This window comes from Platichthys flesus, chromosome 12 (genome assembly GCF_949316205.1).
Source record: "Platichthys flesus chromosome 12, fPlaFle2.1, whole genome shotgun sequence".
In the NCBI taxonomy this organism is placed as follows: Eukaryota; Metazoa; Chordata; class Actinopteri; order Pleuronectiformes; family Pleuronectidae; genus Platichthys; species Platichthys flesus.
The window spans coordinates 10176933-10190816 of record NC_084956.1 but is presented as its reverse complement, the minus strand read 5'-3'; the positions used below and the strand labels follow the sequence as shown (position 1 = coordinate 10190816).

The 13884-nt window shown below is 42.6% G+C and overlaps 1 protein-coding gene across 1 annotated transcript; it reads left to right on the top strand.

The window, feature by feature from the left end:
* Nucleotides 1–1381: 1381 nt before the first annotated feature.
* LOC133965963 (exportin-5) lies at nucleotides 1382–13675 on the top strand. Its single transcript, XM_062400591.1, has 33 exons — nucleotides 1382–1856; nucleotides 2390–2511; nucleotides 2602–2674; nucleotides 2961–3098; nucleotides 3343–3525; nucleotides 3662–3688; nucleotides 3783–3968; nucleotides 4398–4474; nucleotides 4565–4609; nucleotides 4714–4804; nucleotides 4978–5061; nucleotides 5174–5299; nucleotides 5626–5716; nucleotides 5808–5936; nucleotides 6124–6239; nucleotides 6328–6483; nucleotides 7177–7218; nucleotides 7308–7397; nucleotides 7512–7711; nucleotides 7804–7906; nucleotides 8211–8392; nucleotides 8536–8636; nucleotides 8735–8831; nucleotides 8943–9079; nucleotides 9264–9361; nucleotides 9721–9767; nucleotides 9899–10002; nucleotides 10544–10603; nucleotides 10705–10796; nucleotides 10878–10985; nucleotides 11336–11473; nucleotides 11842–12006; nucleotides 12254–13675. Exons 1-33 carry the CDS (start codon nucleotides 1755–1757, stop codon nucleotides 12398–12400), a joined length of 3657 nt encoding a protein of 1218 aa, XP_062256575.1. The 5' UTR covers nucleotides 1382–1754; the 3' UTR covers nucleotides 12401–13675.
* The last annotated feature ends 209 nt before the right edge of the window (nucleotides 13676–13884 follow it).

Genomic DNA, 13884 nt, shown 5'->3' with positions numbered 1-13884 from the left:
CAGGCTTTGGGGGGGTCGCGTCCTGCGTTAGAAAAAACACATACAACACAACGTTAATTCATCCACTCAGCCCCGGAGCAAACACAAAACCACGCAGAACACACGCATGTTGTTACGTGTTTCCCGTGGACCTGTTGCAGCAAGGCCTTCATTTGCGACCGAAGTTTCCGTCGTAGTTCAGTGTGTGTCTGTGTGCGTGTGTGTGTGCATCGCTTCAGAACTTTGTAACGGCTCGTCGCGAGCGCGGAACACGACAGAAATCCCTCGTGTTATTAAATCAAACTACGGGTAAAACTACAAGTGAACATCTGAGGGAGTTTTTCAAATATTTTCCAGGTTTTACTCACCGGAGGAAGCGATGGTGATCAGCTCGAAACCCCGATGAGTGACAGCGCAGCTCGGCGGATCGCAGCCTATCCCGGAGTGACGTCTCGAGAGGAAACTCGTTCCCACTTTGGAATTCAAGCCCCGCCTCCTCCAGGGGCGGAACCCCATCCCCCTCATCTAGTAAGGTGTAAACATCAAACTCTATTGTAGTTTACAGTTTAACTTTAAAGATGTTAAAGAGAATTTCTTCTCATGTTGACTTTGATTTTCAACTAAATCCGCAGCAACAGATGCTACCAACAGGAAAACAAGGCACGCATAGACGCGTGAGGTCTCCCTCTGCTCCTTTTTCTAAAGTTGAAAACTCTAGTTGAAGTGGGCGGAGTTAATACAAGCATCTTGATCATGTGACCGATTGTATTTTTTTGACTTGACAGATACCCAGGGGAGTAAAGTTCACTTTACTTCAGAAAAAGTACTAATACCACACTGGAATAAAAGTCCTCCATTCAAAGGGTAAAATAGAGGGAAACGAATATAGAATATGTAAGGTATGTGCATTAAGGCCACAGAAATGAACAAGTACAGAGTCAAATTGTCTAAATCAACCCAGGATTTCCCAAAGCTCCATCCCCAGGTCCCTTACAACTATCCACAAATATAAAGACACAGAAAAAAGAACAGAATGAAGGAAAGAGAGAAAGAGGGAACAAATAATTTAAGAAAGAAACTAAATCTGAGGAAGACATGGACACTATTTGCATTTAACGTTAGGGATATAGAAGGAAAAAACAATAGATTTAGATAGACTTTTTTTTAAACCCTGAGAATGTTTTCAGAGATCCTCTTTTAGTGCGTTCACACGCTTATTATCATGCACACACATTAACTAGGGTTCCAGTGGTTTTTCTTTATTTTGAAAGGGATTTTGGCTGCTGCGACTCTCCAAACTGACCGTGAGGAGAATCATCTCTTTCAAGGGATGTAAAAATAACAACACCAAATAAACTGCCCTCTTTCTGAGAGAGGAATACATTTGACAAGGACAAGATATTCAAATTATCCATTCAATTGTAAAATAACAACCTTTAAGGGAAGATAGTTGTCTGACAATGTAACATCAGTGTCACAAGCACGAGTTTTGTAATAAATGTAATTTATGAAAATTCACATGGGAAGAATGTTGCATAGGTTTTCTGGAGTGATTTCTCTGTCGGCCTATAGACGATCTTCAGAAAAAAAAGTCACGCTTCAACTTCATCTCCCAGAGTTCCCCATCGACGGCGAGCGGACAGGCTCAAACCCTCGACAAGCGGTAGCACATTGATCACACGTTGGGGAACGCGGCTCGCTGCACTTGCTGGCGATTTTGCATAAGGAAGCTGTTCGCCTTTTCCTCCACAGAGAGTCAGACCCGACCTGAAGTCATGGCCGACCCGGTGGCTGCCGTGTGCGAGCAGCTCGTCAAAGCTGTGAACGTGATGATGGACGCGGAAACGAGTCAGATATACCGACTGGAGGCCCTGAAGGTAGCATCGCTGTGGGCTGTTAGCATCGCTCCTATCTAGCCTAGCTCGTCACTCATGTGGCAGCTGTTGTGGTGCGAGTTGTGCAATAAAAGTGTTTTTCGTGTGGCAACGCCATCACTCTCACGGGCCGACTGTGTTCACTAACGTTAGCTGCATTAGCAGAGATGATGGCCAGATGTTGTGAGAGGTGGAGGGTGATTCCACAGTCATCACCTCACCACTGTCGATCCACCTCCATTCATTCACAGACATGCTGACAGGCTGTAACACTGACTGTCGGTGAGCGTTCTACTGACGGAGCTAATTGTACATGACCGGTTAACATTGCGTTGCTAAGGGCAACGTCGCGCCTAGCTTAAAGGGCTATATAGCAGGTTAGCTTTATTTAATTCACGTGTTATGTTTGAACTTCGCTCAGACAGATGCTGCTGTAGTCTCCAGATGCTGACGTGTAACACGTAGAAGAGATTTGGTTGATTCCAGCATCATTTAAAACATGTCGTCTGTAACACAATCTTTGTTTCTACCTGCAGTTTTATGAGGAGTTTAAAGAGACCAACTCCTTCTGTGTCCCATGCGGCTTACAACTAGCCGACAAAGCCCACCCAGCTGTAGTGAGACACTTTGGTTTGCAAATTCTGGAGCATGTCATCAAGTGAGTGTGACTCAATGATTTCGTTTATAGTACAATATATAATCAAATGCCAAAAATGCACATCTGACAGAAACTCTGCTTCTCCTGCAGGTTCCGATGGAACAACATGCCGCAACAAGAGAAAGTGCAGCTGAAGGAGTGTGCCATGCAACTCTTATCAAATGTAAGTACAATAGTTATTGGATGCCATAAGTAAAGCTGTGATACACCCTGATGAAGGCATAAAGCGATGCACCCATTGGAAAAAGAAAGGCCTGTTACTTTGGGTGCCTGGACCTGGATTCTTCATGCCATTCCTTTTTGACATGCACTCCCTTCCATTAGCACCAGTGGTTTGAGGGACACCAGTAGCGCTCCTCTCTCCTTCACGTGATAATTTGTCTCTGGGCTCAAATAAAATGTCAAGGTTGCAGACAGTTCTCTCTGATGCATGTTTTGTGTCTCATCAGGGTACTCATTCTATCCTGGAGGAGGAGAGCCATATCAAAGATGTCCTGTCCCGAATCACAGTGGAAATGATCAAGAGAGAATGGCCTCAACACTGGCCAGACATGCTGAAAGAGATGGAGGCTCTCACTAGCCAAGGGGTAGGTTACCTATATGGTGCACTTTGCATGTAGTTTGAGTATAATTATACAATTACTCCCATGCATTAAAATAACAGCCTTCATCATATCATCTTAGCAGCTATTACGTTTTTATAACTCAGAGCAAAAGGGGTTTGTGCAATTTGGGAGCAAACCGTCATCACAAGACCAAGCTCTTGAATTCTGCTGTTGTGGACTGAAGCTGAACTTTAATTTATTACAAATTCATCTGCACCTTCCACAGGAGGCCCAGACCGAGCTGGTGATGTTGATCCTGCTGAGGCTGGCCGAGGACGTGATCACCTTCCAAGCGTTGCCCGCACAGCGACGCAGAGACATTCAGCAGACGCTCACCCAAAACATGGAAAACATCTTCAGTTTTATGATGGCCATTTTGCAACTCAACGTGGAGGACTATCGTAGACTGGTCAGTGCGGTGTCAACCTTTTATTTTGTAGAAATAAGTAGCTGATTCCTTATGACAATTTTAATTAAACATGTAACGGTGAAGTTACTCTATATTTGTGTGACCTATTTGTGTTTTTGTTTTTGTTTTAATCCAGAAAGGAATACCTGGACATGAACTGAAAGTAAGTGAACAGCATCATCTACAAAATTGCTTTTTATAATGATCCTCTTGTAAAATTGATTATTAATTAGTTCCCGTAATTTTTCCACGCACAGGCCAGAGCTCACTGTCGAGTCGCTGTAGCTACGCTGAACACACTTGCAGGCTACATCGACTGGGTGTCGCTGGTGTACATCACCTCTGGAAACTGCCATCTACTGGAGATGTTGTGTTTGCTGCTGAGTGAGCCGGAGCTGCAGCTCGAGGCAGCAGAGTGTCTGCTCATCGCAATCAGCCGGAAGGTGAGTAACAGGGAAAAGTGAAGATTTAATGATGAACTTATGTTATAACTGTAAAGTCTTTTTTTCTATTTTAGATAGTCACTTGATGCGTTCTTAGACTTTAATGACATTCTTTATAAAGCAAGTCTGTGAGTCATTGAAAGAAATGGTGCAGAACCGGAGCTGCAGTGCTGCCATGTGGCTCCTTAAAACGCTCGACTTAAGACCCAGAACTCCTGAACCGAGGAGTGTGGACTCTTTTTTTTCTCTGGGCTCTTTGACAATCTACCAACTTGGCAATTTTTGGCTTTCTCAAGTCATCAATGTAGTAGAAACATTGAATAATGACGAAACCTCTGGGAAAAAAAACTCCTAGATACACATTCTTGTAGTCATGGCTTATTGGATAATAATAAACAATGTATAACCAAATGTGTAATTCTGCCACAGGGCAAGCTGGAGGATAGGAAGCCATTCATGCTGCTCTTTGATGATGTGGCCATACACTACATCCTCTCTGCGGCTCAGTGAGTACAGCTGCTTCTCTCCGTCATCCATTTAAACCTACCATTTTCATTTTCACTCTTACTGAATGCTTTGTGATTGTCTGGCGACAGGTCTGCAGATGGACTGGCGATATGCAAGATATCCCCAGAATCCCAGTAAGTAATGTGAAGTATTTCCTCATGGTGGAGCACAGATGCAAATCAAGTTATTAAACGTCTAGCTGTGACTTATAGACCTGTGTGTATATGTGCACTTGTAGAGCAGTGGAGGTGGTGGAGCGGCGCTACATCTTTCTGAAGAGGCTGTGTCAGGTGCTGTGCGCTCTCGGAGGCCAGCTCTGCCCATTAGTGGTGAGTTTATCCTAATTTGTTTCTACAAAAATTCCTTTGTTCACGTCCCCTTTTCATCTCTGCTTTATTTTTTTACACAAACGTTATGTAGAATCCCAGAAGCATCCTTTTTACTTCGCTTGTTTGGACCTGTTTATGATTGATCATTGGCAAATGCCCTGTTGTGTCCACAGGGTTCAGATGCAGAGGTGGAAATCCCTACAAATCTCAGCAAGTACATGGAAGCTCTTTTATCCTTCACTACACATTCCAGTCAGGTGAGATGACAGCTGATCTAAACCCCATTGTTACAGACTGTATTTGAGTAAACAGAATATTTATAAGCTGTGTTTGATCTCTTCACTTATGAACCCCTCCTCTTCTGTGCAGTTTTTGAAATCGTCCACTCTTGCTACTTGGGGAGCTTTGTTCAGACATGAGACGATATCAAAGGAGGCGGTCGTTAAGGAGATGGCCGTCAGATACCTCAAAGCATCTATGACCAACCTTGTCAAGGTGGGACAGAAGTTTTTTTACAGGGAGGAATGTTGTGCCTATGTTTTGTCTCAGCATTCTGTATAAAATGTGCAAAGACGAAATGCATGGCATTGTTGTTCGGATTTTAAACCGACGGACAGGTGGGTCAGCAGGGAAGCAGGCGTTATAGAGCTTTTGATATACCAGTCAATCTCCGTACCAACCATCACCTATGGTCACAAGCTCTGTCTAGTGCCAGAAAGAACACTGTTGCGAATACAAGCGGCCCAAAACAGTTTTTTCAGTAAGGAGAGCCTCACAGGTTGTCAATAAAGTTTTTGTCCATCCTCCTTTTCTCCATCCAGGCTGGGTTTCCATCGAGAGACAATAGTCCAAGTTGTGAGTACTCCCGTGTGGACTTTGACAGTGACGAGGACTTCAACTTTTTCTTTAATTGTAAGTATTGTAGTGGTACTCCTGCTCCGATCAATACAATTAGGATTTTTGTCTCACAATGTTTTTAATGCTTTGATTTTGTGCTTCACAGCTTTTCGAGCGCAGCAGGGAGAGGTGGTGAGGTGCGCATCTCGTGTTGTTCCCCTGGAGGCCTTTCAGATAGCAGCGGAATGGTTACAGTATCAGATTGCCAGCCCTATTGATATTGGGGATATCACATGTAAGTGTGTGTTCTGATCAAAGAATCATAGAAGTGATAAAACTGTGATTATGTATCTTAGCTGTATGTGGAAGATGTGGTTAATTACCTTTTTTTTTCATTAGACAACTTAACTTTGCAGGTTAGACAGTTAATGAATTGTGTCTGCAGCGAATTAAGTTTTCTTCTCATCTTAACACCTCACCAGCTAAGTCCGCAGAGGGCCTGTGCTCCCTCCTGTCTCCATCTGTGGTTAAGTGGGATGCGATGACTGTCTTCATGGAGTGCATGGTCACACAGATCTTCAAAAGTCTGGAAGAGGAGGTAACAGCGGCAACTGCCAGCATTGGAATAAGAGATAAGATGTAATGTGGATTATTTTGACACCTCTTTCTGCCGTCTCTCTTTGTAGAAGCTGCCAATAGATCAGAGCATGAAGCTGCTGCAGGCCGTGCTGGACTATGAAACCAAAGACCCGCTCATTTTGTCCTGTGTGCTCACCAACGTCTCGGCCCTCTTCCCGTTTGTCCTGCACAGACCACACTTCCTGCCACAGGTCCTCTACAAGGTCAGTTGAGTCATAATTGGTTGCTGTATTTCATACATATGTGTATCTACTATGCATGTGTTGTCATATTAAATAGTTCACTGGTTATAATTCCTCTTTAACCCTGACATTAGCAGGTATACACAGTTTTTTTTTTAGAGTGGGTAAATCTGCTAAAAAGGCGATTGACTCATTTCCCATAACAGGAGTTTTCCTTAGTTTTTTTCCCCCCTGGTGAGTCATGTTCAACAGCCCAAACATGCTGACAGGAAACACAACAGAAGAAAGCACCATGGAGACCAGTGACAACGTTACAGTGGTTAGACTTATTATGTTTTACTTCAGTCCCTCTGTCAAACAACTACAGCGACTGCAGTATTTTTGCTTTCTTGCCCGGGTTGCATTATGCACGGTACGAAGAATAAAATCACTGTTGCACTCTGCTCCCAAGATGTCAAAAATAATTAGTACACAAACCCTTATGGCTTTTTACGAACCGATGCAGTGAAGTTTAATGCCCATCATGATGTCATTCTGGAAAAGGTGCAACGTTGACAAGTTCACTGAGGTGTCAAGTTTTCCTCACTGCCAATCGGAGCTGCAGGCGATCTGACGCGGGAGATTATCCATTCACATTACAGACCAAAGCCAGATGTTAGTGTGTGTTAGCGGTTTGAAGACATTTAATTTCCCTCTCTTCTCTCGTCCCGACAGCTTTTTAAAGCCATAACCTTTGAGATCGGTCAGGACACTAAGGTGAGTCGTCCTAACAAAGAAAAAAATCGTCATCATTCTTCATGTCCAAGACCCAAAAAATATAAATATTCACCAACTGACATCCTCAGACACCTCGGACCAGGGCTGTGAAGAATGTGAGGAGGCACGCCTGTTCTTCTATCATCAAAATTTGCCGGGACTACCCACAGTTCATCCTGGTAAATAACCTTGTATCCCACAAAATATGCACCTGAAGTTTGCAGTGCTAGTGAATGATTAGGAATTGATATCTTTGTGACTCCTCAATGATGATTCTTCCCCCCCCTCTCCAGCCTTGTTTTGACATGTTTTACAACCACGTGAAGAAGCTGTTCTCCAGCGTCTCCGCGCTGACTCAGCTGGAGAAATCGTCACTGATGGAATCGATGGTGCTGATCAGCAACCAGTTCAAAGACTTTGCGAAGCAGAAGGCGTTTCTCGACGAGCTGATGGCGTCAGTGGTTGCAGAATGGACGTCAGATGAGATGAAACAGTGCGTATGATTTCTCTCTAATTTCGCTCAAATTGTATGCAAATTATTTTAATCTCATGACAAATAGCTGAATGTTATCCTTTCTGTTTCAGTGTGCTGTGTAACCCTGCCGTGTTCCTGACATTTGTTGGAGCTGATCAGACGGTGGCTGAGCAAAGTGCAGATACAGACCCATCGGGTCTTAATAGGGGCCGAGTAAGTGTATTAGTGTAAAGGCTGAGAAAAATCACCCTTAAGTACAAAACATTGCGGTTTAAAATAAATAGGACACAACGTAAACAGAGTTTTTACAATTTGAAATGTATTTAACATGCACATAACCGTTTTTTGACTGTCTGACCAAATATCAGTCCAATAAAGTCCTACAGAATAACTTGTTATACAGAATATGTCAGTCACAAAATTTGGCAGTGTTTTGAGCTTAACGTAACTATCTGCATTCTAATACGGTGCATATGTGTTGGTGTATGTTGACCGTGCCTTTTTGTTCCTCCTCTAGCTGAGCTTCTGTTTGTATGCCATGTTGGGGGTGGTGAAACGGGCGCGTTGGCCTGCAGACCTGGAGGAAGCCAAGGCTGGTGGCTTTGTCGTGGGTTCCTCCCCCGCTGGGGCCCCCATCTACAGAAACCCCTGCACTGCACAGTTTCAGCTCTTGCTGCCCAACCTGTTGGCTCTTATCAGGTGTCCCATTATATAACCACATCATATCATTTACACACATTATGCGTATGGTATGTTGTAGTGTAATGACTTGTCTCTGGGTTGTTGGTGCCAAACAATTACCAATGTGTTTAACATTGTCTCTTATTTCCTCCACATTACAGGACTCATAACAGTCTGTTCATGCCAGAGAACATGGCTCGACTGAGTGAGACCTTCTCTCGGGTCCACGATGTGATGGATAAAGAGAAAAATGTGGTCCTGGGTAGGAGGAGCCTTCTGTACATGTTTCCGCCTACATTAAGCCATCAACTGAAAACCATCTGTTGATAAACCTTCTCAATTTGTGTTTTCTCTCTCCAGGTCTCTCTCCGCCTGCGCTGGATATTTACGACTCTCCAGTGTACAGAAGCAATCTGGAGCGCATGCAGGGATTTTTATCCACAGTCTACGACAACTGGTGAGATTTGTTGTTATAGTTTTTAGTAGTTCTTATTTTAGTATTATTTATACCACACATGCCAGGGCAGATTTAATAATATTTCCTCTTCTGCGCTCTGTACCTCTGTAGCTTCCATATCCTGGGAAATGTAGGTCTGTCCCTGCAACAGGAGTTCTACACCATTGATAGGTTGGCTGAAGAAATAGCCGGCTCTGCTTTTGTTTCCCTGGACCACGTGCCCGACCACAGACTTCGCCCCATGATTCATATCCTTATTTGCTTTTGCTCCATTTCATTTACCTTTTTTATCACCATGCTTAAGCCAGTAGTTTGTTGATGTATATCTATGTACAAGATCTTTCTATAGACTCATTCCAGCTGATATTACTCTACATAAACAAATCTGAATTATTGCTCCATATCAACTTTCAATTTCCTTAACAAGTGCACGTGTGTTTGTGAGGCAGTTGACGCTATCATGTCCTCAGGAGTACTACAACAGCCTACTCTGCCCCCTGCTGGGCCCTCTGTTTGCCTACATGCAGCAGGTCAGGATCTCTACACACTATGGGGCTACAACCACACTAAACCTTTTAGTTTTGCATTAATGCATTACTGTTGCTATGTTTACGTCTGCGGTCCAGACTACTCTGGAGTATCCAAGTGACTAAATCCAAAAGGTTGGAAACGCTGCAGGCCCTGTTTTTAGTTGGAAAACTCCAGGGATGCATGGTGGTACACACCGTGATTCTTACTGATACAGAGCTAAAATAACGTGGATGCTTGTAGCTTTAAAATGCAGTTTGAAATGTGTTAGTGTGGATGTAGCCCTAGATTCACTGCATTCACGTAACCACAGCATTTTGTTTTGGATAATGCTCAGACTAATTTCTGCTTCATACTGCAGAGACTCAACAGTAAGTGGCAGGTCATCAACCAGAGGACTTCTGTAAGGTAAGTAATGGGAGAGTGTTTGTATTGCAACTCTGGAGCCTGTGGTGAACATTATGTGAATTAATTATTTGGCACATCATGTGCTAGTTATAAAATGGATATGTGGACTGATGACCTGTTTATGTGTTTAGTGGGGAGGAGGAGGAGGTGGTGTGTCAGGAGAGCCAGGTGACCCAGGAGATGTTGGAGGAACAGCTGGTACGGCTGCTCACCAGAGAGCTGCTGGATCTTCTCTGTAAGTTTTCATCATCGCCTGTGGCGAAGCTCAATTTCCATATACATGTGGTCATTGTTGTGCTAAAAAAGAACTTGTACAGTGTTATATTACAGCAATATGCATTTCCTGGCTATACTCAAGGTAAAGCCTAGGGCTTATTCCTTCATACAGCTGTTGTACTTCTTTTCTGCCAGCTACACAAACTAAAACTGGTTTCAGTTGAGGAAAGTGCAAACATAAATAAGGCTAAAACTCACACCTTGCAGTCTATGCTGAAAGCATATGGGGGAGTTGTTGACAAAATGTTTACTCTAAAATCAACAACTCATGTAAATGTTCAAATATTTTTGTATCGTAAACTGGATTTAAATTCACTTCATTGTCAGATTTCTCTGAAATGAATCACAAGGTGGAGCAGAGTGTGGTTTTTGATGGTGTGTTCTCTGTGGTACTAAAAAATATGAAGTGTTGGATTTCCAGGACTCGTACACAACTGCCTGATCAGCTTTTACTGATATGAGTATTTATGGGGCCATAATACTTTCTCCTTCTCCTCTAGCCGTGAGCTGCATTGCTAGAAAAGTGCCTGAATCAGCAGCAAATAAGGAGGAAGTAGAAGGTGAGAGTGAAATGGAATGAAGTTTGAATCAATGGATGGATTATATCTGTTTTTTACTCTCAGGACCATCTCATCGTTTTGTTTGAATTGTTCGTACCTAGAGGAAGACATGATGACGGAGTCGGTGCAGATGGGGTGTCCCCAGCCCACAGAGGAGCTGACAGAGCTGGGAAAATGCCTTTTGAAGCACGAGGTCAGCCTACAGTGTTATCACATAACATTTACAGTCCCACATTGAATGCTGTATATAAACTACTCCTTTTATTTGCCCCAGAACATCTACATGTCCCTGTTGACCCTGGCCTTCACCTCACTGTCATGGAAGGACACCACCAACTGCCACCGCACTGCTTCCATGGTCTGCTGGACACTTCTGCGGCAGGTAGACAATACTCTCACTCTTCGCTTTTTAAACATTTTGTTATTAGCCTCAAATCCGATGAGAAGATCTTGTCAATATTGTGTTATTCTGTATGTCTATGTTCATCATGATAGCGGAGCCTCCATTGGCCCGTTTAAACATATGTTTTTTTTTATTATTTTAAAGCTAGTAAAGAGCTGGGTTAGACTCTTTTGCTTCGCCATTGACACAATCGTACACAGTCATTTATTTTTTCAGCTTTAAATTAGTTTCAATTTGAATAAAGATGTGATTTGAAAGGCTATTTTAAAAATATCTTAAATTCTTAAATTAATGTTAAACATTTCCTCCCTTGTTCAATGTGTCTTTAGGTTGTAGGGGGTAATCTTCTACCTGAGGCAGTGACATGGTTTTATACCAGTGTTCTTCAAGGCCTTCAGATTCATGGGCAGCATGAAGTCTGCAACTCAACCCTCTCTCAGCTGGCATTGCTCATCTATGAAAACCTGGTGAGACTAACGGCAGTAATTTATTTTCTTCTTCCCATTTCTACTTTTAACTCTACCTACTGTTTGGTCTAACTTACTTCTAAGAGTTACACTCTGACTCTGTGATACTCCAGGTCACCTAGGAGTGCAATTAACAATCATCCAATGAGTGTCCATCAATTTGCCTTGAATTTTATTTACCATTGTTTTGTCTATTAACTGTCATAAAATGTAAAACAAATGCCCAAGATAATGTCTTCAAATTGTACTCTATAGTCCTGGGGTTAAGCAGTTCTTTCATACGTTGATATTTCTACTTTTATGGGTATAATATGTTCACTTTCTGTTCATTTCTGAGAAAATCTTGGTCTGCCCCTTTCTCTCTTCAGCGGCCTCGCTACACGGAGCTGAGAACCGTAATGACCCAGATCCCAAACATCAATTTGGAGTCTCTGGACCAGTATGATCACAGGCTTGTGGACCCCAACGCCCAAAAGGTTGGAGAGAAAAAGAGGAAAGACCAGTTCAAGAAGCTCATCGCAGGAACTGTTGGGGTAATGTCACCATTAGCCACTAGAGGACAGTGCTTCTCCTTGATATCACACTGGAGACAGACATAAGAAATGACCAGAGAGACAGGCCATAAGACAGCACAGTGATTCTGGCGGTGTTGTAAATCCTACATGCAGCAGCTCAACAGGAGCTGTACAGTCTAATGAGTCTAATGAAATTCTTGCTGGTGGATCTCGGATGGCTCTGTTTAACCTCCCCTCTCTCTCTCTCTCTCTCCCCTGCCAACAGAAAGCTCTGTGCCAGCAGTTCAGGAAGGAGGTTCACATACGGAATCTTCCATCGCTCTTTAAAAAGCCAAAGCCCGACAAGGATGTACAGAACAGTGAGGCATTAGGCCTGGCAGCTCTCTTCTCCCCGGAGAATATCTCCCTGTAGGAACAAGTGATGGTTTAAATGGACTACATGCTGACTGAAGATGGAGTTGTGTGTACAAACCAGGGGTTTCCCTCAAAATCATCCAGATGGGGCAGCGTGGGGTAACCGAACATATCTGTCAACACTCCTGTTTGTTAACCCGAGTCTTTAATGTTTGCCCTCATTGTGCCACAAAACAATATGTTTCCATTAGTCGTTTGTTCAGGCACTCAGACAGAGAATCCCTTTAAAACATCATTGCTCACTTCTGCTCCATTCCCTTTAACAAACCTTACCGAAGGTTGTAGGAACTATTCCGGATTACAAAAAGATATGTTTCTGTTGTTCATTCTGTTAAAGGATGAACTAAACTTATCCAATATTGGCTCCTATACAGACTCTCTGCTGAGCCACAAACTTACTTTGAAACGGGTCGATTCTGGATTCTGTCATTTTACTTTTTACTTTTTTCTTTTTAAGGGGCTATATTTTCCCGTTGCCCAGCACCACACACACTAAGCATGTTGTAGAAACCTTCATTTCCGAGGTTAGTGTTGGCAGATATTATTTGTGACCATGCTGCTGCCGTCAAGAGTCCAAAAGAAAAGAAGAAAAAAAATATGGGACAAACCCTGGTTCACATTTGTTTATTTACTCTAAACATCCTTTGACTGGACAAGCTTGAGGGCTGTTTCTGGTTCTGAAGGCGATTGGTACCTCAGATGTGACGCTACCTAAGATGGGGTGAAGATATAGATAAAAAAAATAAGAAAGCAGCTGGATTGTGTTTTCATTAATGATTATTATACTTTTAATTATGAACAACCGTTTTCTGGGTTACAGATATTGCAGAGTATTTGAACAAGGCATTGATTTTGTCTGACCTTCATGAGCACAACTATCACAACCCTAGAACTGTTTGAACTGCTGCTTTAATGCAGAGGACATATCATACTATCAATATTACACTCACATTTTTGCCAAAACACTCACATTAGACTTGTTAATTGTGTCGGAGAAACAAAACCTTTTCAAGAACGGCTTCATCCACTAACGAGTAGCTTAGTCCAAGTATCTCTGTTCTCTAGCTGTTCAGTTGCTGTTTCTCGTGTATTCTGTTCCCTGCGTTCCTACTGGTATTAGCCACCATGAAAACAATTGACCCAGCACTACATTCCATTCAAGGAATTGTTTTTTAAGCCTTTATTTTTGCTCTTATGGAGCCGTCATGCTAGAGAGTTATTGTGTTTAAAATATGTTTTGTGTCAAAATAAATGGGAGTTATTTTGGCTTGGAGTGAGTCCCACTTTAGGTTCATATAGATGTATTTTTGCTTGTTTGCTCTAAACACATTGACATCTCACCAAGAAACAAGATCATTATTCAGTGAATTGATTTCGGTCATTTTTTTTAAATGCTTCAACACTAAAATAAACCATGTAAATTAATTCTGCATTTTAAAATGTATAAGGAAAGAAAATAGGCTTTTTAAGGTGTGTGGTTTA